The sequence below is a fragment of the Hyperolius riggenbachi genome, chromosome 6 (genome assembly GCF_040937935.1).
Source record: "Hyperolius riggenbachi isolate aHypRig1 chromosome 6, aHypRig1.pri, whole genome shotgun sequence".
In the NCBI taxonomy this organism is placed as follows: Eukaryota; Metazoa; Chordata; class Amphibia; order Anura; family Hyperoliidae; genus Hyperolius; species Hyperolius riggenbachi.
Genome location: NC_090651.1, coordinates 55,752,300 through 55,778,757, shown reverse-complemented (window position 1 = coordinate 55,778,757; position 26,458 = coordinate 55,752,300). Strand labels below are relative to the sequence as shown.

The following is a 26,458-nucleotide window of genomic DNA, read 5'->3' as shown; positions in this document are numbered from 1 at the left end:
TGCTTACTGAGACTAACAACGAGCTTACAGAGTACAAACACGGCCAATTACTGACGTGACTTATGAGGAAGGTGCAGAAAGCTCTGGAGCGCCTCCAGCTCTGGCTGGCACACAATGAAAGCCGATTCAGTTTTATGACTTCCCTGTGTCTGCATCCGAGGAGGTGGCTGGGAGAATTACAACAAAAAATGCCACTTGTAAAGCTAAACTCCAGAGAGCTATTGGAAAATATAAAAGCTCAGTTATATATCCTTTTACAAATCAATCATAAAAGATCATTATTACTATGTTTTCCTCTAGCTATGGCTTCTCCCACTAACCTAATGCTGGATCCTGCCGTCCACCCTTGTTACTAACCTTTTGGGTCACATGACCTAATTTCACGGGCAGACTGCTGCGCTCTCTGAAGCCACTTTCACTCTGTTTGCAGCTGTTGTGATTCCTTCCCCAGCATTTTCCAGAAAACGCTGTGCCATTTCCACATTACTGAGCAACTCCAATGTCTGCCGCCACCCTTGTCACTTGTAGAATTACGCTCCCCGCAACGAATATACAGCAGACCACCGGTTATCCAGGACCAGAAGTCTCCACCAATCAGCAGAAATTGCTGGAAGTACTCACAATGGTGAAGGCCAACTTCTTAAGCTTTTTGTAGGTTCTGCTGTGCTTAAACACTGGGGGTTCCATGGCTCCCCCAAGGTTACTATACTTTCAATTACTATATTTTAGCATTTTATATTCGGCATCAGCCGATCGCTGTCGATGCAGTATAACCAAGATTCTGCTCTCGTGTGAAAGCTATTCTTCCTCTCCAGTTGGTGGCGCTAAAGGCAGGGTGTGAGCGGCCATGAGAAGCCAACCTGCTTTATTGCCATGGTGACCTGCCTCCAGAGAATGCCCGAGAAACTCTGGCCGGACATCAGTAGAACTTTGGTGCTTCCAGAGAGTACAAATGGGAGTGGGGCGTTCCCCTAAGCGGGCAAAAACATTAGGAAATATAGTATTGCTTTAAATGTCTTTTAAAACATGTGTCTTGGCATATATATTTATATAACCCATCTAATAACTTGGTAGGCATATTGCACTGCCCATATGCTTAAATTTCCAAGTGATAAGGGCCCATTTACAATGATTCGCCTGCGATTTACCGCAAGTACGGTTGCAGACTTGCATTTTTTATGTGAATTTGTGAAAAACGCGTGTTTTTTTAATCCACGTTTTAAATGCGAATTTTCACGTTAGAGTTTTCATCTCCATCACTGAGACTACACAAACCGGAAAAAGCATGTTAGGCGGGAAAGCGGATGTGAACATTTCTATGCGGGACCAATGACTTTTAACAACAATGAAACATTTGTAAAGCGATTTTCTCCCATTGGACGCAAAGTGCATAAAAGCTTGTTTCAGATCAGTACATATTGATGTATACAGGGGAAAAAGTTATGGGATCATAAATGCCTGACTAAACAGGTGGCTATTCCGTTTTTAATTTAAAGAGAAACCGTGACCAAGAATGGACCTTCATCCCAATCAGTAGCTTCCCCCCCCCCCCCCTTTAAATGAGAAATCTTTTCCCTTTCACAAACAGATTACTGTATAGCTGATATTGTGGTGAAACCCCTCCCACAAGAAACTCTGAGGACCATGGTACTCCTGGCAGTTTCCTGTCTGTGAACCTTGTTGCATTGTGGGAAATGGCTGTTTACAGCTGTTTCCAACAGCCAAAACAGCAAGCAGCAGCTACATCACCTGCTAGCAGTAAAAATGTCACCATGTGATAAATGTCAGAATGTAAATCAAATTAATAAAATTTAAAAGTTTTTACAATGGGCAAACACTGACTAAATCATTTATACATAATTATTGTAAAAATGAAGCACTTTATTTGTTACATTATTTTCACTGTTCCTCTTTAAACTTATCCCGGGTTGGAGCTGTCTTGATTAAGTTTGGCTGCCCCTATTCCACAGGATAGGGGCAGCATGGCAGAAAGCTCTGGCTCCAAATGGACTCTGGGGATGGTCCAGTTATTGGATCCTTTTGATCTGAGGTTGTGGGTGTTGTGAGGCAGTTGTAATAAATCCTTCAGTTATCCAGGGCCTAGGTCATGTAGGGATTTGAATGTTAGCATGACCATTTTAAAAATGATTCTCCATTTTATGGGTAGCCAGTGTAGTGAACAAAGGATTGGTGTTGTGTGGCAGTGGTGGGGTGGGCTTGTTAAAGGACAGGTACAAGGAGAAAAAAAAAAGCTCTACTTACCCAGAGCTTCATCCAATCCCTGGCAGCCATTATGGTCCTCACTGCAGCTCCAGTGTTCCGGGATCCCCTCCTTTGAAGATGCCGACCTGGCGAGGACGCTTTGGACGCATTGCAAGCCTTACTCCCGGCACTTCCTCCTTCGAGCCAGAAGGAGAAAGTGCCTGCAGTGATGCTTGCAATGCGTCCAATAGGACACATGCAAGCTATTTGGAGCGCAGGGAGAACGCGGAATTATGGGTAACTAAACCATTATGTCCATGCCGCACACTTGAGCTAATTAAAGCTCATTTAAATTATGAATTTTAGTCTTTACACACTCGTTATTACTCGTGAGAGCATCCCTGGTTGTGAGGTGATGAAGGTGGAACAGTGCCTGGTGTGAGAATCTGTATCATGCAATCCATATTTTTTCTGTATCAGAACGCATTTTGGAAAGACACTTTCAATGGAAACGACTCCATTGAACTGCTTTGGTTTCAGTGTTGATCCAAATATTCACATTGGGATTTTACACTTGGTGGAAATGGGCCCTTAATTTTTGGTTACATAACATGACAGCAGCTGTGCCAAAAAAAAAAAAAAAGGCATGCAATTTGGATGGAGCCGACACTCATCGTCACCATTCTGTCTCCTGGAGATGGCATTTGGTTTTATCTCTTCTCAGTTTGTTGCTCTACAGTGAGTGCTAACTTCACCGATATGAACTGGAAATTTTCATGGGGAAAATGAAATTCAGATGCTTAATAATTGGTTCTAGACTGCTGATTGATAAATTGCTGTTAATCATTAGTTTCTGGATCCTGTTAGCGCCATACGACCCGGTTCAGACCAGGAGGAATCTACTTCCTGTGAAATTTTGCCACTGTTCAGACTGCAAAAGGGGTGGGGCATAGACAGCTCTCTGAAAAGAATACAGCTGGCAGTCCTGCAAGTCTGTGATTTAGGAAATGGTAAATAAAAGGGCTTCCAGGCCAAGTATTATAAATGTGTTTAACACTAGCTAATGAGGAGCTTCTACACCGATAAAATCCTGCTGTGCCACAGAGTTCCTACTAGTGTTGGTGCATTCTGCATATTCAAATTCAGGGGGTGTTTAATCACTATTGTCGCCACCTCTATGTGTTGCCCTTCACATTGCATTCCAGCTCTCAGGTGGCGGGCATTCTTGAGGAAGAATATGAGAGCTGGAACGCAACGTAGAGGGCAGTGCACAGAGGCGGCATAAAGGACGAGTTAATGTCTCCTGCCGTGGTGCGCATGCACACATTTTCAGGTTGAGATTGGCAGAATTCAGAATAAGGTTCCGAATTTGAATATGCCGGATGCACCATCACTAGTTCCTACACAGGTCTAAGAATACATGTGTGCCTGAAGCTTTAAATATAGCTATTATAATTATGTGACTGTTTATGTTCAGTCCTGAAATCCCCTGTACGGCGACACCCCATCTGAGGAGGAGTAATGATGATGATGATGATGATGATGATGATAATTGGCCCCATAAGCCATTCAGTGGCTGCTCCTCTGCTGTATATTCACATGGATATTTATACAAATATATACACTGGAGAGTCTTTTTAATGCCACATTTCTTTACAGTGAGATGTAAGAGGCAATTTTTTTTATTCTGTGGTGTTGAGAGGAAACATACTGTATAATTTGATCAGGTTTTAATTGATGTCCCTGTTCCTGCAGGAGAGTGTTGTTCTCACTTCCAGTTTCCTTCTTATTTCCTTCATGAGGTGGTGAGTGTTAATGGCAACATCTTTGCTAAAGGTAAAAATGTACCGCAAGGAAGAGATTTAAAGTGAACCAGAGACGAAGCACCCTCATGTATTTTACCATATATATCAGTGGGAACATTAGAGAAAACACCTACCATGCTTTCGGTTTCATTCTGCACTGCACAGTTTGCTTCTGATCAGCCCTGATAAAATCCCAGACTGTGCATTCAGTCTGGCTTTGCTATAATGACTCTGCTATAATGATTCCTGAGCAGAGCCAGCAGGGGGCAGGCTTGGGCATGAATAGACATTAGAGACGACAGACTGAGCTATAAATATTCCTGAGCAAAGCCAGACTGAATTCTCAGTCGGGGATTTTATCAGGGTTGATAAGAAACAGGCTGAGCAGTGCAGAATGAAACAAAAAGCATGGTAGGTGTTTTCTCTAATGTTCCCACTGGTATTTTTCGGACTATAAGACGCTCCGGACTATAAGACGCACCTAGTTTCAGAGAACAAAAACCATGAAAAAAAACAAAAAAAAAACTTGGTGCTTCTTTAGTTCAGGGGCGTCTTATGGTCCTTTCCCCCCCAAGCTGTGTCCAACTAAACTACACTGTCCAGCTACACTAACTCCTGCTGCCCCCACAACCTACACTAAGCTACACTGATCCCACAACTTACACTAAGCTACACTCCCCCCACAACCTACACTAAGCTACACTCCCCCATAACCTACACTAAGCTACACTGACCCTACAACTTATACTAAGCTACACTCCCCCCTCAACCTACACTGTCCCCACAAACTACACTAAGCTACACTGTCCACCCAAACTACACTAAGCTACACTGTCCCAACATACAGTACATTACAGTGCAATCACCGACAGTAGCCTAATGGTCCTGGAAGGAAGGGAAGCTGCCCTCAGGGCGATCGGTCTGGGTCTCCCATCGGTGGTGGGACTCATCAGCGGCAGTGGACAGGGGACCAGCAGAAGCTGCTCACGTGGTGAGAGGCAGCTTATCGGTCTGGCAGCAGCAGCAGGGGAAGTGGTCTCAGCAGCAGCGGGGAAACGGTAGTCAGTGCATCACATCAGTCATGGTGGAGGAGCTGGAACCGCTGCAGGATAGCCCACGTGGTGTGCAAGTGGGGGACAGGAAGTGCGTTGCTCCGGTTCTCGGCGGTGAAGGTGCTGGAGCCGTTGAAGAATTGGTCCACGTGGTTGCCCCGGGTGACAGGAAGCTCGGCTGTCTGCCAGTCTGGGTCTCATCGGAGAACGAACGTGCTGGAGCCGCCGAAGGATTGGTCCATGCGTCTGCCCCGGGTGACAGGAAGCCGGTCTGGGTCCCGGCGGTGACAGGAAGCTCGGCTGTCTGCCGGTCTGGGTCTCGGCGGTGAACGAACTGGAGCCGCCCAAGGATTGGTCCATGCAGCAGCCCTGGGTGACAGGAAGCCGGTCTGGGTCTCGGCGGTGAACGAATTGGAGCCGCCGACGGATTGGTCCACGTGGTTGCCCCGGGTGACAGGAAGCTCGTCGGTCCGGATCGGCAGTGGAGGAGCTGGAGCTGCTGGCAGCTGATTGGTCCGGGACGGGTCCGCTGTACTCATGGCCTCTCTTTCCGCCTCTACTGCTGACTCTTTTGCGGAATCTCTTGCCAGCTCTCTGCCCTGCAGCCAAGGTGATGTGCGTTGTCCACATGGCTGCGCACACCTCTCACAGCCATGCTTCAGCCTTACTCGCTGCCACATTATGCGTGACCCCCGCCGCCAGGTCACATAGAGAGAGGGATGGACATAGCGCTCTGATGCAATATACAATCATGCCTGGAGATGGGGGACTCGGCAGCATAGGTAAGCTCCCGCTGCATTCTCTGCACTTAGTCCGTACATTTGGACTATAAGACGCACCAACTTTTCCCCCCCCCCAATTTTGGGGGAGAAAAAGTGCGTCTTATAGTCCGAAAAATACGGTATATGGTAAAATACATGAGGGTGCTTCCTCTCTGGTTCTCTTTAAAGAGGAAATGGATAAGTTTCCTGTTACCAATAGTCCTTCCAATTAAAGTGGACCTGAACTCAGAACTCCCCTCTGCTCTAAAATATACACAACAGTATAATCTTTAACCAGCTGAGCGGTCTGGACGAGCTCAGCTCGTCCAACACCGCCAGCGGCTGCCGCTCAGGCCCTGCTGGGCCGATTTTAATGAAATAAAAAGCAGCACACGCAGCCGGCACTTTGCCAGCCGCGTGTGCTGCCTGATCGCCGCCGCTCTGCGGCGATTCGCCGCGAGCAGCGGCGAAAGAGGGTCCCCCCAGCCGCCTGAGCCCAGCGTAGCCGGAACAAAAAGTTCCGGCCAGCGCTAAGGGCTGGATCGGAGGCGGCTGACGTCAGGACGTCGGCTGACGTCGATGACGTCACTCCGCTCGTCGCTATGGCGACGATATAAGCAAAACAAGGAAGGCTGCTCATTGCGGCCTTCCTTGTTTATTCTGGGCGCCGGAGGCGATCGGAAGATCGCCTCCGGAGCGCCCTCTAGTGGGCTTTCATGCAGCCAACTTTCAGTTGGCTGCATGAAATAGTTTTTTTTTTATTTAAAAAAAACCCTCCCGCAGCCACCCTGGCGATTTAATCAGAACGCCAGGGTGGTTAAACAAAAAAAAATGTCTTTGTTACACATGATACAAATCCTAAAATAAATCTGCACAGTTTCTACTTCCCGATTCATGGAAGCAGACATATTGTTTACAGCCTGTGCTTTCAAATGGGCTTATCTGCCATAGGCAGTCATGTGACACAGGGGAGATATCAAATTACAACTAGTGATTAGACATAAATGAGGGGGAATTACACAGGCTAAATTCTTTAAATACATACAGGGTGCATTTCTGTTATGTTATTCCTTGTTTCCTGTGCAAGATTGCAGGTCCAATTTAAAGGGAACTGGAAGTGAGAGGAATGGAGGCTGACATATTTACGTAATGTTAAACAATGCACATTGCCTGGCTCTTTTGCTGCTGCTCTGCCTCTAATATTCAGCCATTGACCCTGAATAAGCATGCAGATGAGACAAAATAATCTGAGATTAGCGGCATGCTTGTTTCAGGTGTGAGATTCAGATACTATTGCAGCCAAAGAGATCAGCAGGACAGCCAGGCAACTGGTATTGTTTAAAAGGAAGTAAATATGGCAGCCTCCATATCCCTTGTGTTTTTAGGTTCCTGAGGTGGCATGATAACATTATTATTATTATTATTATTTAGTATTTATATAGCGCCGACATATTACGCAGCGCTGTACAGTGTATATATATATATATATTTTTTTTTTTTTTTTTGTCACTAACTGTCCCTCAAAGGAGCTCACAATCTAATCCCTACCATTGCCATATGTCTATATTATGTAGTGGAAGTACTGTGGTCTAGGGCCAATTTTTTTAGGGGGAGCCAATTAACTTATCTGTATGTTTTTGGAATGTGGGAGGAAACCGGAGTGCCCGGAGGAAACCCACGCAGACACGGAGAGAACATACAAACTCTTTGCAGATAGTGCCCTGGCTGGGATTCGAACCAGGGACCCAGTGCTGCAAGGCGAGAGCGCTAACCACTACGCCACCGTGCTGCATAAACATGTACATATTGCACCAATCCCACTAAAGCTGAATATTAACCGTAGCGACTCAGGAAGATGTATCCAGTGATGTCCCTCAACGACGAGAGTTCCCTTATCCACCTTCCTGCCAGCAGATATGTGCAATGTTACATGACTGGCGCAAACAGGAAGTCAAGAAATCGCTGTACTTTGTTGTCGGGGAGCTTAAAGATCTGATCTGGCATGGCGGCTGTTATCAGCATGCATTGCTAAACGTCGGTCGCGTGATTGCGTGCCTGTACCCACATTGTGAGATAGTGAAAACGATCACTGGTCGCTCAAAAATATCACCCGGTCATCAAAAAAATCATCTGTAAAATTATATAGTTGGTACAGGCCTTTAGAACTTGCCTGTGATCCCTTTATTTCATTACAGGGGTAAATAACCCCGTGCCACAGCTCTCCCGAAACTAATCAGAAGTCATAAAACCGAGTGACTATGATAAGATGATAGTCATGAAAAGTTCAAAAGGTCATCATTTATGCGTAGGAGCTTAATGAATAGCAGCCATGGCAGTGTGACATCATAGCTGGCTGAGGCTAAAAACCTATTTTTGCATCCCTTAAAATCAAATTAAAGATCAAAGAACATTCTATTTATGATTAGTTTATTCAGACACAAATATTTGTCTCACAAGTTTATTTTTACTTCAGGTTTTCCTTAAATGATTCTGTAGCTTTGATCCGGGGATTTTATTCAGTGCCTGTGGGGTCAGGGAGGAATCTTTCCCCTTCCAGTGAGATATAATTTGCTACATCTTCCCAGGGGGGTTTGTTTTGCCTTCCTACGGTTTAAAACCCCTCGGAATTGAAGAGTGAGGCTGAGCTCGGTAGGTGTGTCCTTATTCGGCGTCTGTAAGTATGTTACTAACTCCGCATTGTTGGAAGAATGCAGGGCTTCCTCCGTGCAATCAGTTTGATCTCCATAGTGCGGACCCCCGCAGTGCTGCGTTCTCTTGCTCTACCTGTGAAAACGGATGTCACAGATCCAAGCCCCATTGTTCTCTGCTGCAGCTTTATTTTTCTCTTTCCTGCCTCTCTATTCCGTTCTGGAACATGCAGCACAGCCGGAACCCGCCAACCTTTATCCATTTTCAGCTGTTTTCTTTTTAGGAAGGGGAGAGGGAAAAAAATATCCATTTTTGGCAGCGTGTTTTGTTACAGTGCGTACACGCTTGAAGTAATTGATGGTTATTTGGATAAACACTGAGCAGCATCTCTTGCACTCTCACTTTGCTCCACAGACGCAGCGTTTGATTTATAGCGGTTTGTGTTCGCAGCGATGGATAATATATTTTTCTTTTATGCTACTCTATAGACTTGGAGCAATTCTAAATGTAGCTTGTCGTAAATTTAATTTTGAAGTTCAGCCAGAAGTTTATTGCATATGGAAAAACTCTTTTATCTACCCAAACGTTCATAATTCTGTTCAAGTACTCTCATGATCCACACATCCTTGGCATGCTTTGCTAGCAGGAAGGTGACCCCACGGTGCCGGCAGGAAGGTGACCCCACGGTGCCGGCAGGAAGGTGACCCCACGGTGCCGGCAGGAAGGTGACCCCACGGTGCCGGCAGGAGGGGACCCCACGGTGCCGGCAGGAGGGGACCCCACGGTGCCGGCAGGAGGGGACCCCACGGTGCCGGCAGGAGGGGACCCCACGGTGCCGGCAGGAGGGGACCCCACGGTGCCGGCAGGAGGTGACCCCACGGTGCCGGCAGGAAGGTGACCCCACGGTGCCGGCAGGAAGGTGACCCCACGGCGCCGGCAGGAAGGCGACACCACTGCGCCAGCAGGAAGGCGACACCACTGCGCCAGCAGGAAGGCGGCACCACTGCGCCAAAGGAATATGGCACCACTGTACCAGCAGGAAAGTGACTGCAGTACCTGCTGCAACCAGCTGGGGGAACCTGATGTTTGTTTGAGTGTGATGCCTGTTCTGGATGTTGCTCCCAGTCTGGTTCATAAGCATGTCCCAGAATTAGCAATGTTTGGCACATCTACCTTAACATGCTCCAGAGGTGGAAACATGTTGGTATGACTTTGTTTTATGGTATAGTAAAGACAGAATGTGGTGAGATTACTTTACTTTTAAGTCCAGAACTGATTCTTGTGTGAAAGATTTGAATCTGCAGAGCACGAATTGTATACATTTTCTATACTATTTTTTAATGTGCGCTTGTGTCCAGCAGTTTATAAGATGCAAGGTGATGAAACCTTGGAAAAATAAACACAGCGACGGCGTGACTCCAGCTGGTGCAGTTTGATTAGAAGATGGAAGCATAAGATAATGTATAGTGGTACTCACAAAATGAGGCTGCTACAAAGGTCATCCAATCAATAAGACATGGAGAATAGCTTTCTCCACTCAGTGGCGACAGGTTTTTCTGTGCTTGTTCGTCCCTCTTTCAAAAGATAAAGTAGAATCCTACCTGCTACATGGAGCTGGCATGAATGCACCCTCCAATAGAGGGTTCGATAGGAAGAGTCACACAGAAAAAAAAACTTTAAAATCAATAAATAACTTTTATAGGACACCTGCCCAATTGTTTAAGTGGGGGTTGCTCTCATCTGACTTTTGTTTCTGTGGTTGCGCAATCACAGCTGATCAAGCACATTGTTGGTGGTCATGCTCTTTAGTAGCAGGTTTATGGGATATGTGCTATTCACTTGCATCCGTAGTACTAGATAAACAAATCCAACCAAATCCATGGTCGGCTCTGTTCCATTGGCCCCATCCTCAACTCTCCAAACCCCAGAACAAATTTCTGGGACAAATTTGTAATGCTGCGAAGGCTTTACTTGCTAAGACTTGGAAATCCCTTCCCCCTTCGAGAAGCGAACTTATAAACAGAATACAAAGTATATATGTGTTAGAAAAAATCATCGCAACAATTAGAGAGACTACTCCCCAATTTGACTTGATATGGGACCCCTGGACAGTATGGTTGGCTTCAAACACTTCCCAGTAACACGATCTCCCTTCCGAACCTGCTCACTTTAAAGTTATTATATTGGTACATGATATTCTGTCTTATCGTTGTTGTTTTGCTCTGGACAATATCCTCCTAGTATGATTGTTGCTGTTGCAAACACAAAACTGTTATATGTTCCTTATTCTTTTTGAATAATAAAAAGATAATTGAAAAAAAAAATCAATAAATAACTTTAAGAGGTGGCTTACATCCAGGATTACACACATTTGTGAAAATTAAAGTTTATTTGCATTATGGCAACGCGTTTTGTGACTACATATGATTGACTTCCTCATGCCAAGTTTAGGGCTACCAATATATGATTGCCGAGCACAGAGTGTCTCAATGTTAGACATTGACCTGAGTCATTGTCCCATAATATCTTCCTCCTGTCACCAGTGTCGTGTGATTCTGGTGACAGGACTAGTGGGCACCAGTCTATAGACATTTGGCCAATGGGAACAGTTTGGTGAGGGAGGAAGTAGCAGACATATACAGATACAACTTAGACCTGAGTCTCTCCATAAAAAGTTGTGATAAGTTAATTTGGGCTTTGCTGTAATAATCTAAAACAAAAAATTGCTTTCCTAAAACAGAAAGAATTTGCGATAATTCAGGTTGGAGTGAGCTTGAGATGTCTCCCAGAGCACCACTGCTGAATATATGCAAATTAACCATTGTACCCTTAGAAGCTAAACACACCTCCAGAACCGCTGGAATGCAATGATGTGTCAGCTTGTTAAATTGTACAGAGCCATAATAATCCAACATGCATACAGACTGTTTCGGATTGTTTGATCCTCATCAGTGCATGGCATGGATTAATTTGGCTCTATGGAGTAGGGCTTGTAAACCGAGAGGTACAGACTAACCAGCAAGCTCATGGTGACCCAGAACTCATTGGAGTGTGTAAGGAACTACAATGGTCCTAAAAGCCCCCTTACTAAGATGTTAAGAAAAACAAAAAATTGCTTTCCTAAAACAGAAAGAATTTGCGATAATTCAGGTTGGAGTGAGCTTGAGATGTCTCCCACAGCACCACTGCTGAATATATGCAAATTAACCATTGTACCCTTAGAAGCTAAACACACCTCCAGAACCGCTGGAATGCAATGATAGGACCATTGTAGTCCCTTACACACTCCAATGAGTTCTGGGTCACCATGAGCTTGCTGGTTAGTCTGTACCTCTCGGTTTACAAGCCCTACTCCATAGAGCCAAATTAATCCATGCCATGCACTGATGAGGATCAAACAATCCGAAACAGTCTGTATGCATGTTGGATTATTATGGCTCTGTACAATTTAACAAGCTGACACATCATTGCATTCCAGCGGTTCTGGAGGTGTGTTTAGCTTCTAAGGGTACAATGGTTAATTTGCATATATTCAGCAGTGGTGCTCTGGGAGACATCTCAAGCTCACTCCAACCTGAATTATCGCAAATTCTTTCTGTTTTAGGAAAGCAATTTTTTGTTTTTCTTAACATCTTAGTAAGGGGGCTTTTAGGACCATTGTAGTCCCTTACACACTCCAATGAGTTCTGGGTCACCATGAGCTTGTTGGTTAGTCTGTAATAATCTTGTAGCTGAAATCCAGGGCTGTGGAGTCGGTACAAAATTCTTCCGACTCCAACTCCGACTCCTCAGTTTCTGAAACCACGACTCCAACTCCGGGTACCCAAAATTGCTGAGACTTCGACTCCTTGACTCCGACTCCTTAGTCTAATACTTAACAGGGCTGTGGATTTTGTACAAAAATCATGCGACTCCGACTCCTCAGTTTCTGAACCCATGACTCCAACACCGACTCCGGGTGCCCAAAATTGCCTCGACTCCGACTCCACAGCCCTGCTGAAATCTCTGAGTGTTGAACATTACAGAGCTGCTCCTTAACTTATTGACCTGTTTTCTCAAGGCAACAAACATAGGTTAAAGTGTTGCTTGACTACTTATTTAATTACACCTGAACTTTTAATGCATCCGAATATGATTAATTATGACTAGTACTAAATTCTGTTTATTTCTCCAGACACAGATATGGTCATTATCTACTTGTCCGCTGGAATTACCTCTAGGGACTCATCGGAGGATGACAAGAAGTCCACATTGAGAGTCATCAGTGAGGAAAACAGTCAGCTGAATAATTCAGTCATGATTCTCACCTACGCCATCATGAATGGTAGGTTTAATTGTCTGGAAGGTGAACTGTAAACTAAGGTAAAATGACACACCCAGTGTATCTAGCTGCAGAAGTACCTGTAGCTTGGTGTCAGTTACAGTCACTTGACCACTTCTGACACCATGTTTATTTTATTTTACTATCCCTTAGATCCTGGGAAGAGGTTAGAGACAATTGTGTACAGTTCAAAGTTCTTAAGCAGAAGCAATAGTCCTATACAGTACATGTACACTCACCATTGGAACTTTGGGCCGGTGTTGGGCTTCAGTAGAGGAGGGTTTACCGAAAGTTGTTACAGTCCAGCAACCGCTCATGCCTTTGCGACTGAGACTTTCCATCTCCTCCAATGTCCGTTATCGTAGCAAGCGCCTGTGTCCTGTGACACGGCACATGTAGCAACGTCAAAACATATGCCAGTGTCACGTGGTACATGCACTCGGGGGAGGGGGGGGATGCCGGACACTCAAGAAGACCAGGATTCACAGCAGCGGAGACAGGTGAGCCCGGACCACATACGTTTGGGGGACACCGACCGGGCATAGCAATAATGAACACCATTACGGCTGTGCATCCAATCCGAGCCTTTATAACCAAGATCTTCCATCCTTTCCGATTGATCCTTTTGTCAGATTTTGGTCGTAAATAAGTCTAAAGATCGATCAGGTTTCCATGTTGCTAGTAACGATTCGCCTTCAATCCGATAAAATTATCGGATGGAAAGGTTTATCGGCCAAAGACAAATACTCTTTTGGCACCCTTACTAATGTACAGATAAGGCAGTTCTAAGAAGAACAATACCTCCTGATGACTTTGCATTTTTGAAAAAGACAAATACAAGCATACCGGTAGAAATAAGAGACCCCTTTCAATATTAGATCTGTTTCTTGAGCGCATGAGGACATAACCAATTTGCCTTCTCTTCCCATTATTTAGAGGGAGTCACGGGTTTGAAAGAATTGGCCTTCCTCCGTGACCTTGCAGAGCAGAATTCAGCCAAGTATGGTGTGTCTGATCGAAATGGTCTCCCCGTCACCAAAGGCAGCATGATGGTCCTCAACCAGCTCAGCAACCTGGAGACCACCGTGGGGCGCTTCTACACCAACCTCCCGAACCGCATGATAGACGAGGCGGTGTTCAGCCTGCCGTACTCTGATGAAATGGGCGATGGTGAGTCCCTGTTATCACCGTAGGAGTTGCTGAAAGTTTAGCATTATTTCAAGCCTAACAGGAATGAAAATAACCTTCCAAGCACACATACTCTTCCATTCTACAGGCAACATCTGGTTACTATGGGAAGCAGCTATTAGTATATTATTATTGTTAGTTTTCATAAAGAAGACGCACTCTATGGTGCAACTCTGTATATTATAGGAAACCTACCAGTGGCACTTGTGGTGCCTATCACCATGGTGTACAAAACACTAGTAAACATATTAAGAAACCATTACAGAGGAACAGATTAACTCTGTGGAAAAACCCTCTCTTATATTTCTGGAAAATATGTACGGTACTTTTTAGTTCGGCTTTAACGGAGCTATGCCACACAAACTTTTCAGATGCTTTAAATCTTTCACAGGAGATTTTAAGCTACGGAGGAAAGGTGTTTCAAAATAAAGTACAGTATTTTTTGCTCTAGAAAAAGCTTGCACGTCCTATAGACGCCAGGTACCCCCCCCCCCCCCCCCCCCCCGTCTTCCCCAAGCTAATACTGTAGTGATCCCTGCACAGTAATAACGTCAGCAAAGCGCACTCACATGTAAAGCCAGCATGTTCCTTCCTGTCTATGTCCTCCTGTCTTCATCCTCACTGACATCGTACATGCCGTCGGAGAGGGGGCATCAGAAGCATACAAGACAGGAAGACGTGTGCTCTGCTGCCACTACTTTACAGGGTCCTCAGGGGAGCAATAGGGAGGCTGGGAGACGCTCTAGAAGATTCCGCTGCACCCTGAAGACTCACCTAGTTTAGAATATTTTTTTTCTGGCTTTCCTCCTCTAATCATAGGTGCATCTCTAATCTTGGTGTACACACGTCTGATTTTACGCCCGATTCTTGTTCAAACCAGGCGTTTGAGCGACTTGTCATTCAAACAACAAGATATTCAAACGTCTTGTACACACAGACTGAGAAAACGGCTGATATGCCAGCTAATTTACATGTGGCTTGACTGGTCAATGGACTGGATAGAACAATGGACCAGATCAAACGACTGAACAAAAGACTGTATGTTTGAATGGCCATTACTTGTACAAACGACTCCCAGTCATTTGTACACACGTATGGACCTAATGCTGGGCATACACGTGTCGTTCCGGCGGCCGATTAGCCGCCGGATCGACTCCCACCGCTCGTCCCCGCATGCACCCGGATCGATTCTCGCTCGTCCCCGCCGGCGCTTCTTATCACCCGCTCGATTCGCCGCTATTGTCCGTCTGTGGGGATCGAGCGCGGAATGGATCCCCGTGATGATTGGACACGTCAGCGGCTCGATTGATAAGGGGGCATCGAGCTGTGTATGCCCAGCATAACTGTCATTTGTACAACAGTTGGTCCAGCCGATCCGCCAAGCGGATCAGTCAAAACTGCTGCGAACAGTCAAACACATATCAGGCAAATATATATATAGTGGGAGGTAGTAAGGTAATAATGATGGCCCCCTCTATACTGCTTTCACTTCACTGAATGATCAAGTAAACAAGGTCCGCACGATGTCTCCACAATCTAACGTTTATTCAGGACGTATCCAAATCGGATATAAAAGCACTTAGACTGACATGTTTCGAACCTGCACGGTTCTTAATCATAGCTATGATTAAGAACCGTGCAGGTTCGAAACATGTCAGACTAAGTGCTTTTATATCTGATTTGGATACGTCCTGAATAAACGTTGGATTGTGGAGACATCGTGCGGACCTTGTTTACTTGATCTTGCGTTTGGGCTGGTCAGCCCTTTGTTCCAGCACTGTCTCCTTTCTGTGAGTGCAGCGGTATTTCCTCTGGTCTACTTGGCACTTCACTGAATACAGTACGCAAATGCGGTCTGTCTGTGGTCTCAGGGGCGTAGCCATAGCAACTGCTATGGTGCCTTGAAGCAGAGGGGGCCCAGGTGGTACTTTATGTATTCACCACTATGCCCATGGACACTATGCAGTGTAGATTCCACAAGAATGTCAATTGCCAATTAAATGATATCTGTAGAGTAGGGGCAGGTGGCATAACTAAAGAGTGCCTATATCTGAGAACCATGAAAGTTTTGCTATGGGGCCTTATAATCTTTAGCTACGCCGCTGTGTGGTCTATACGGTGACTGGTATCCACACTCAGAAGTACGATCTCTTCACCTCTCGCACATCATTCTGTTACATTTGTCTAAGTGTTGTAAACAGCTGCACTTCAGCCAAATATGTTTTTCGTGTTAGAACACCAGATTTTTCTTTTGGAAATAACTGCACAATGTTTTCCTTCTTTTTGTTTTCATTGTGTGTGTTTTGTAGGTTTGATCATGACTGTGAGTAAGCCGTGTTATTTCGGGAACCTGCTCTTGGGAATCGTGGGCGTTGATGTTAATCTCGCCTATATCCTCGAGGACGTAACCTACTACCAGGACTCGCTGGCCTCGTACACATTCCTCATCGATAACAAAGGTATCTTTGTAACAAGGCTGCGGTGCATACCAGCCACGGGATTTCACCTTCACAAATTTTGTTTTCCTCTCCCATTTATTCTGTCTTTGTCTCAGCAATAAAGTTTTGTGACAAGTTTCAGGCTAGTGTAAAGCAATCTGGCTGAAGCAGGTTTTTGGCTTCCCAGCAGATAATTATTAAGTGTCTCCCAAGTAATGATTCCCTTCTAGAGGTCAGATGACAGAAGGATCAACCTGCTAGGTAAATATATGTTAGAGTCTAGCGCCGAGCTTCTTGGCACAGTGGGCGATTTTACAGTCTTGGCAGCGGTCGCAGCCTGGCGGGTAGCAGCACGGGGGCAGCATTATACACAGAAGTCTGTGGCTTAGCTGCTCTTCAGTTGCGGTATTTTTTTTCTCTATAAAGCATCATTAAACGTATGAGTTCGCTCACCTATCTAAATCAAGTACAGTTTTTATAGCATTGTTAATTTTCAGCACTTCCAAAAACTGCTGAGATTTTTTTATTATTATTTCTTTATGGCCTTTTTTTTATTTTTTTTCTTTTCTTGAAAACTTTAGGTGTGACTACTGTGCATTCAGGGGTCTAACTGCAGAGATCTGTCGGGCCTCCCCCATGTATTCAGCTAACCTCCATCATGGGGGTTGGGGGAGGCCACGCCTGTACTTAATGCAGAGCAGCAGCAGAGCTTCATACATTACCTGCTCCCGATACCAGGACAGGGCCTCTTCACCCCAGCTTATTGCTGTGCCGGGCAGCCAATCCCATGCAGCTTTCGATGCATGTCACAGGAGCTGAAAGGTGGTTGGCTGCATAGCATGGTGATAAGCTGGAGTGAAGAGGACCTGTCCTGCCATCATAAGCAGGAAATGTATAATGCTCCACTGCTGCTCTGCATTACATACAGGAGCTCCTGCTGTTACAGTCCAGGGGAATGTTCCCTTTTCAGAATAGTAGTAAGTTGTAATTGGCCTGACCCTGTTGCCCATCCACAGTGGAAATACTTGCCCCATAGGCTGGGAGGTGCTTTGGCTGCTGCAGCATACAAGCAGGTTGGCAGTCCAGTGTATAGCTGGGAAGGAGAGAATCAATAGGAGGTCTGATTAGTTTATTCCAATGGTGAAGGCTGCAGATGCTGGGAGGTGAATGAAGCTTATACATGGTTAATGGGCAGCACTGTAGCATAGTGGTCATTCTCGCCTTGCAGCGCTGAGTCCCCAGATTGAATCACAGCCAGGGCACTATCTGCACAGAGTTTGTATGTCCTCCCCATGTCTGTGTGGGTTTCCTCCGGGGCTCTAGACTAGAACGCATACATTACATGATACATACATACACACATAACTATGGTAGGGATTCGATTGTGAGCCCCTCTGAGGGACAGTTAGTGACAAGACCATATACGCTGTACAGCGCTGCGGAAGATGTCGGCGCTATATGAATACTAAATAATAATAATAATAATAATAATAATCGTAATAATAGAAGGTTTCACTCTTGTTCTCCAATGTAGCTTTTCACTTTCGCATTCCAATAAGACTCATGCAGTTTTTTTACAATAAAATTTGTGTTTGCTAATGAAAGTCAATGGGCATTTGCATGTGTCATTAGCATTTCTGCTGCAAGATGCATGTTTTCTGTGTATGCGAAAATGCAAATGCAGTTTTGTGAGTTTTTAGCAGACGTGCGATTTCCCATTGATTTTCCCTAGTTGTGCGGTGTAGACATCGCACATTTTCATGCACATTTAGTGTGAGCACTGCCCTATTTAAAGCAATGCAATGGGGAGACCTGTAGAGAACTGGGAAACTCAACTAATATAGAAGTAGTATTGCTGTGTACCTTGGCGCCCCCTAGTGTGTGTTAGAGTATGACATGCTGGTATTTGGACAGTGCTATTTAGAACCGCTATGGTATATTACAGTATTACGTTGTTTTCTACATTGCACAAGACATTTTATTTTTCCATCTGTCTCCCTGCAAGGTTACACTCTGATGCACCCGTCCCTCACCAGGCCCTATTTACTTGTGGAGCCACCTCTGCACACCGATATCATACATTATGAGAACATACCAAAGTTTTATCTGGTGCGGCAGAACATTCTCAGGTAAGAGAATAATTACAGTGCATCATGGGTAAAACAATATCTGACTAGATTCATAGGAGTAGGCTCAATTTTATGAGCGTCCACCTTTGTAAATGAGGGCCACATGCTTATACACTGCAGCTCCACCCAACAGCGTATGGTGACTAACATTAAAGCAGGAGGATTAGCCATACTATGCCAAGGAAAAAAAAACATACATAAGTAAAATACTTGATCTAAAGGGAGCGGGGACACCAAGAGCCCAATAGTGTGATATTGTAAAGATGATAATTAATAATGATTAATGTAACAATTTAATACTCACAAACCAGGGTTACTATTAGGCAACCACTGTGAAGGCAGGTGGGGAGATTAACCTGACCCCACTCAGGATTAAAAGTCGCTCTCTGTAGATGGGAAGAAGATGGGTACAACCCTCCACCAAGGGTGGACTTAGCAATATGTAGAAGCTTTCCAGAGGCGCCAACAGAATAAAAGTCACTTAAAGGAGCTTGAACCTGATGGGGCAGTGGTGGGCCTATCCCATCCATGCAGACAAAGCAAACAAAGGAAGGACTGTGGCATCAACAGTCAAACAACAATGTATTTATACTCCACAGTAAAAATAGGCAACGCGTTTCACAGGCTCAATCCCGCCTCATCAGGCCAATCAAAAAGGAGCATACAGCATATCGGCATCAAAACCACACTGAGCGCCTCTGTATATTTGATCTACTTACATAACACTGGGCTACATGAGCTGACATCACCGCTGATCTGCGGTTTGAATTATGCCCGGCATAAACCGCAGGGGATCCGACTTTGAGGGGGACAGGAGCCGGCACAGAGGAGGTAAAGCAAGCGGGCGGCCGAAGGGAGCAGGACCCTAGCGCCCACTGTCACTAGGGCTTATTTTGAGGGGATGTCTTAAATTCGAGAAAACGCGGTAGAACCTGAATTAAGACGGATATAGTGGCTGCCATATTTATTTACTTTTAAACAATACCAGTTGCCTGGCAGTCTTGCTGATCTTTCTGGCTTTGGTTTGGTAAATGGAAATAAATATGGTAGCCTCCGTATGTCCCCCATCTCAGGTTCCTTTTAAAATAAGTCTTTATTACTAAACTAAGGCAAGGGTGTCTAAATTCTTGCAAATGCCACAGTGTAGCCTTGTACATACGCTAGATATGTCACTCGAAGTTTCCTGATTATTTCAGGCGACTATTTAGGAATGGACGCTGTACAGACATGCTGTTCGGCTCTCTGTCAAGTCACATGTTCTGTTCTGAGGGAGTACATGCAGAGACAACGAGATGTAGTAGCAGCGATAATATCACATTATTCTGCTCATGTATTCCCCCTTGTGAGACATAATAAATACCAAGAGCATGTCCCTGTTAGTTCTCTGTAACAAGCACATAGTCTGCTGCTCTAGCGAGCGTAATAAGGCCCCAGTCTGTCCGCAGTGACAATTTACAGGGGTTTGAGTGATTTGCAGAGGTTTGGCTGAGCAATAACAATAATCCTCTGTGCGGCAGGGGGGAGCAGATCACTGTCTGTCAGGGGCCGACACTCATGTTTGTGTGACTGAGACTTATCAGTGTGTCTTTCCTCTGCAGCCTCCCCCTGGGCAGTCAGATTATTACAGTGCCTGTGAATTCCTCGCTGTCTTGGCACATCAACAAGCTGCGGGACCCTGGGAAAGAGGCGTATAATGTCAGCTACGCCTGGAAGATGGTAAGACAGCAGCCTCATCCCTTAATTATAATCCATGGAAGTGTAACAGCGTCTTGTGTCAGTGGGGACACCAGTACACTAATGTCTGCAGTGCTCTGAGATAGAACCTCTGCCTGGTAAATTCACCTTGAATAGCAATAAGGGAACGTTGGCATGAACCCAGCTCCAGGCCTAGATGTTTTCTGTGTCTATGCAGTCCAGTGCAAAGATTGTGTCTATCTGTGTTATGTTAGGGCTCTTTTTCACTAGCAATCGCAAAAGCAAATCACAAACGCAACCAATTGTGAATTTTCATCAATGCAATTGCAATTTTGCATTCAACATTAAAGCACAATCGTAGGTATACTCACTCCAAAAAGAGATTACGATTTACAGAAATTCAAACCGCCACAGTGGAAAATACTATTCATGATTCCTATGTTGAAGTAGCAACCCTGGCAATTTGAAAATCGCTACTGTTTTGCGATTTTTTTTTTATTTTATTTTATTTGTTTTTAAAAGAGGAACGGTTGCGAAAATCTTAGAGAACCCGAGGTGGGTTTGAAGAATGTTATCTGCATACAGAGGATGGATCTGCCTATACAGCCCAGCCTCTGTTGCTATCCCAAACCCCCCTGAGGTCCCCCTGCACTCTGCAATCCCTCATAAATCACAGCCATGCTGCTGACACACAGCTTGTCAGAGCTGTCTGTGTTTATCTCTATAGTGTCAGTCTGCTGCTCTCCCCACCTCCTGCAGAACTCAGGTCCCCGCCTGTGTCCTTTCCCTCCGCTCTGATTGGATGGAAGGGACGGGGGCAGGGACCGGAGCTATGCAGGAGGCGGGGGAGCAGCCGAGACTGACACTACAGATGTAAACACAGCCTCACAGCACTGCTGTGATTTATGAGGGATTGCAGAGTGCAGGGGGACCTTAGGGGGGTTTAGGATAGCAACAGAGGCTGGGCTGTATAGGCAGATCCAGCCTCTGTATGCAGATAACATTCTTTAAACACACCTCGGGTTCTCTTTAATATTTAAAACCCATCCAAATAAGAAGTACATTTCTCTCAGACTAAAATGAGCCCTAAATTACTTTTCTCCCATGTTCCTGTCACTTACAAAAAAAACTAGAAATCTGTCATTACCATCTTCTCATAGGGGGGTTCTCAGGGTTTTCTTTATTGTTTAAAAACAATTAGTGAATGGCAGTTGCTCTGTCCAACTGCCAAAATAGTGTGCAGGGAGGCTGGCCAGCATCATTGTATAAATCTTTTTCAGGGAATGTCTTTCTAAAGAATAAAGGCCATGCTGAGAATCCCCTATGGAGAGTAGGGATGTAGGCGAACAGTTCGTCGGCGAACCCCTATGGGCCGCTACTACTTCCGGGTCACTATGACCCAGAGTAGTATGGCTGCGCTGGGCCGGCGGTGCTCGTCTTTAATCGCGCGCCTGTTGCAGGCTACTCTCTGCGCATGAGCGTGACGTCACTCATGACGTCACGCACATGCGCAGAAAGTGCCCGGCAACAGGGGTGTGGTCAAGAATGCACACCGCCGGCCCAGCGCAGCCGTACTACTCCGGGTCATAGCGACCCGGAAGTAGTACAGGGTAAGGTGTTCGCCTAATGGAGAGATGAACGAGCCCAAAACCTGTCTGTAATGTCAGATTTCTTCTACCTACTGTGAGTGACAGCAACATAGGAGAGAAGTAATTTATGGCTCATTTTACTCTGGGAGAAATGTACTTCTTATTTGTATGTGTTTTAAATTTTAAGATTTTCGCGACAGTTCCTCTTTAAGCAAATCACTTTCAGTGGAAAAGGGCCCTCAAGGTGGCCACACACGATACAATAAAATAATCAAATTTTTTAGCAAATCGATAAAAATTGGTTGTCCCCAAAAATTGACAGCTTTTTTCTTATTCGAGTGAGAAATCCGATCATATTTCCTGTTTGTTTTTGTGTTTTTGTCTATATAAGTTGATTGGGAGTGGTGAATTTTTCTGATCAATTTTTATTAAAATTGAATGGTGAGGGGTAAATTGTCAATTTCTTGATGTATAGACCCAAGCAATTTTTTTTTCAGTTTCCAATAATATTTTTTTTCATAATTGGTGAAAGATTGAACATTCGTGTGGGGTACATTGGTCAGATTTTTTTTTTAATGTTACAATCAATCAGAAAAAGTAATTGTAGTTCTTCAATTGAAAAGAAATTTTAAAAACGTGTATGGTGTGCGTTTCCACCTTTAATCAGATGATGCCCAATAAGTCTGAGGTTCTAATAAGGGGTTATAATATTGGGTTTCAAGAGGAACTGTAGTGAAAATAATCTAATAATGTTGCTTATTTTTTCTTTTTACAATATAAATGATTTAAACAGTGTTGTCTATTGTAAAATCTTTACTCCCCCTCCCTTTAGATTTTGAAATTCATCACCGGTGACGACATCTTAAAGAGACACTGAAGCATAAAAAAATATTATGATATGAATTGGTTGTGTAGTACGATTAATTACTACAACATCAGTAGCAAAGAAAATATTCTCATATTTTTATTTTGTTTATATAGTGTTTTTTTATAACATTGCATCATTCTCTAATATTTGCAGTTTACACACTACTCCGCATTCTAAATGATTTGACAGAGAAGGCCAGTGAACTTTTGAACTGTCCTCTGGAGAGAAAAAGAAAATACAGTGACAGACAGTTGAGATAACAAGCTTCAGAAGACAAAGCTCTCTGCAACTTTGAAAGTTGTGGAACTCAATGGCTCTTTTGCATAGATAACTGGAGTTTCTTAACTCTTCCTGTACTGGAAACAATATTCGACTTATGTCTCTGCTCCTGTTTTATTTCTTAGCTGTAATACACATACAAATCATTATATCATCATTTTTTTTCGCTTCAGTTTCTCTTTAAGTCCTGTTAAGCCTCATCTACACGGTACAATTTTCCGTCAGATAAGATCTATTAGTCCGATATATTAGATAATTTCCAATCGGATTACGATAGACTTTGAAATAGATTTTGGGTACTTATCAATGCAAAATCTATGGCAAAATTGATCTGAAACAATTTGGACATCTACACACAATGCAATTTCTTACCAGATCACCGGTCGATCTGATGGAAAATTGTACCGTGTAGATGAGGCGTTAAGGTGATCTCTGTGGAATGTTTGGTTACTGAGAGTTCTGAAGCCGGTATAAAATATACCTGGCCTCCCAGAATGCGGTGGAGGGAGGGGAGGATTTTGCCTAGCTTATCAACCTATGCTAAATGTCGGCGGGGCTACCTTCAATATACAGCAATATATCAAAATAGAAAGTGTTTTTCTGAAGCTGAAACCAGGATAATTATCTTAAAAGTGGCCTTTCTGAATAGTTTACTGCATTCTACTATATGTCACTACAGTTTGTTAAATACAATAAAGTATGGTAGGGACATTAGACTATGAAGGGGTTTAACATGTGCTTGTTAAGCGTAACAATTTCTTCAAAACTTCCAATCAATCGAAAAAATTGGATCGGATTGGTCAAATTGAATCAAAAGAAAAAAAATTGTACCATGTGTGACCACCTTAAAGGTCTATTTCCACTAGCACGCGTTCAAATTGCGTACGGAAATCCGCATCTGTTTAGCATACGCGTTTTAATGTGAAAATTCGTGTTGCGATTTGAAATCCGCCCAGCAACATGTCAAGTGTTTGCTGGGCAATTCACAATGCGAATTTCCATGTTTGTAATGCGGATTACATGTGGATCGATTGACTAACATTAGCCGCGATTCGCATCCAGATTCCACCCGCATGCGGAAAAATGCAGCATACCATCCAGATTTTTTCCGCACTGCAAACAAAAATTTGCATTGAATGGAAATAGCTCCATTCACTAACATGTTGCATTTTTGATGCGGAATCCGCATGTAGTGGAAATTGGCCCTGTGGGTTCTCCTATATTCCTGTGGTTTCTGCACTAGTGGGCAGCAGAGAGATCCAGAAGCAAAGCTTATCTGTTGTGTTTAACAATCTTCCCGCAGGTTCAGGACACCTCCTTCATATTGTGCATTGTGATGATCCAGCCGGAGATCCCAGTGAAGCAGCTGAAAAACCTGAACACAGTACCAAGCAGCAAGCTCCTGTACCACCGCCTCGACCTCCTGGGCCAGCCCACTGCCTGCCTGCACTTCAAACAGCTGGCTACACTGGGTAATGTGCATTATAGATTACTTCTAATGCTAGCCATACACTGGCCCATGTGGCCTACAGATACATCTATCTGATTGGATCCCTCCACACACACTACACAGATTTTCAGTAGATTTCAGCATAACGATTGAAAATCTGTTCGCACTGCCTGACAGGTCTACCCATCTATCTGTCAGCAGGTTTGAGTGTGCAAGGACTTGGCAGCAGGGTCAACTTTTAAAAGGGGATTCACACTTATTGCAAAAAACTGAACCTTTTTTTTTTGTGTTAAAATTTACATTCATGTGCAAATTTTCACACTTCTTTTTTTTACCAGAGCTAATGGAAGTCAATGGGGATTTACATGCGATAAGGGAGTGCAGAAAAATATTGAAAAGACAGGTTTTTAATGTATGCTGTGCCACGCCACTGTAATTCTGTTTTGATGAATATTATCTTGCCCTTGCAGAGAATCCTACTGTTATGCTGGCAGCTGGATGCTTTTCTTCTCCATACGAACATTTGAGTCAGCCGGAGACCAAGAGGATGGTTGAACACTACACGGCATACCTAAGCGACAACACCCGTCTTATAGCCAACCCTGGTCTCAAGGTTAGTGTTGAACAGCTCGGTTTCCTGAAAAGTATATAGAATCCAAAGCAGTATTTGACTCCTTGCATACCGGCAATCTCTGGACTCTTAAGGAGACTGCGGGTACCACAAAATGGCGCTAACAGAAGAATCGCTGCACATACCCGCTGCTCTCGCCAGTCATGCCGTTCTCCTATTGCGCAGGCCCTTTGCTTTGCCATCGCTATGACGGCAGAGCTCTGTGCGCCGGTCAGGAGCCGCTTTCTTTGGCCCTGTCCATCACTGTGAGCCAATGTGATTGGCTCACAGTGATCACGCAGTCAGGAGCCAATAAAAGCAGCTCCTGACTGGCTCACAGAGTTCTGCTGTCATATAGACGGCAGGGTGAGTGAACTTTGGGTAGAGCGCGGCACGATTGGCGGGAGCGTACGACAGGCTAGTAGAAATCTATGTCCTGTCAGAGCCGCGCAGCCACCTGCAGGACATAGACTTCAACCAACGCGGTACGCAAGTAGTTAAATGAGTTTGTCATTTGCAATATCGGTGTGTGGAAAAGACTTGTCATTTCAACAACGTCGCCAGTACAGTCGTTTCCATGTGGTTGGTCGTCTTGTTTTCCCCGTCTCGCTGGCTGTGGATGAACCTCAATAAGCAGTTCTCAGCAAGTGTGAATCGGGGCTGTGAGCTGCAAGTCAGATAAAAAGGGACAAGGACATTTGGGTGACGCCATAGGCCATAAAGGGAATTACAGCTATAGCGGCACATGGCATTTTGACCACCGGCAAAAGACAGAGCCCAAATTATGATAAAAACAGTGCTTCTTGGCCACCAACAATAGCTGGGAGACGAAATGCATCTTGCCCCAACTTTACAATGCTTAGGAGGGGGAATAGTAATGAACGCCACCGGAAATTAGCAGGGTGAACCGCTTTTCACCTTCACCCTGCGCCCAAATTTCCCAGCGCCCTTTTTACATGTATGCTGTGAGCCGTGCCTGAGCTGGCTCTGTGATGAGCACAAATGCTCTTCCGACTAGTTACGAGTTCGAAACTACTCGGATTCAAAATCTAAATTATACAGCTGTGACCATGGGAGACAGGGGGTTGACTTACCCATGCTCCCGGTGAATCCTATTCATTCCAATTCACTCTCACGCTTCCTTCTGAAAGCCGGAAGGAGAAAGTGCGGGAGTGGCGTGGTACACGACTTATAAAACGCTTAAGATCGGCCGGGCGCATGGGTAAGTTAACCACTCGTCTCCAGCGGTCACATCTCTATCATTTACATTTCGAATCCGAGTAGTTACGAACTCGTAACTACTCGGAAGAGCGTCCCTGGTGATGAGTAAACCCTGAAGGTTAACCCTTTCTGTGCACTCAGGAATGTGCAGAAAGTTAAGATTGTAATAAATACATTGTAACAAAGAATTTTTTTTTTCCA

General features: G+C 44.6%; 1 protein-coding gene across 2 annotated transcripts in view; it reads left to right on the top strand.

The window, feature by feature from the left end:
- Window positions 1–26,458, top strand: part of CACHD1 (cache domain containing 1) — a 212,934-nt gene that overhangs the window by 159,784 nt on the left and 26,692 nt on the right. For both annotated transcript variants that reach the window (XM_068242486.1, XM_068242487.1), the window contains 7 exons: window positions 12,644–12,793; window positions 13,727–13,960; window positions 16,288–16,437; window positions 18,422–18,545; window positions 20,144–20,261; window positions 24,280–24,448; window positions 24,897–25,039. In XM_068242486.1, coding sequence (XP_068098587.1) covers window positions 12,644–12,793; window positions 13,727–13,960; window positions 16,288–16,437; window positions 18,422–18,545; window positions 20,144–20,261; window positions 24,280–24,448; window positions 24,897–25,039 — 1,088 coding nt within the window. The remainder of the gene's footprint in view (window positions 1–12,643; window positions 12,794–13,726; window positions 13,961–16,287; window positions 16,438–18,421; window positions 18,546–20,143; window positions 20,262–24,279; window positions 24,449–24,896; window positions 25,040–26,458) is intronic.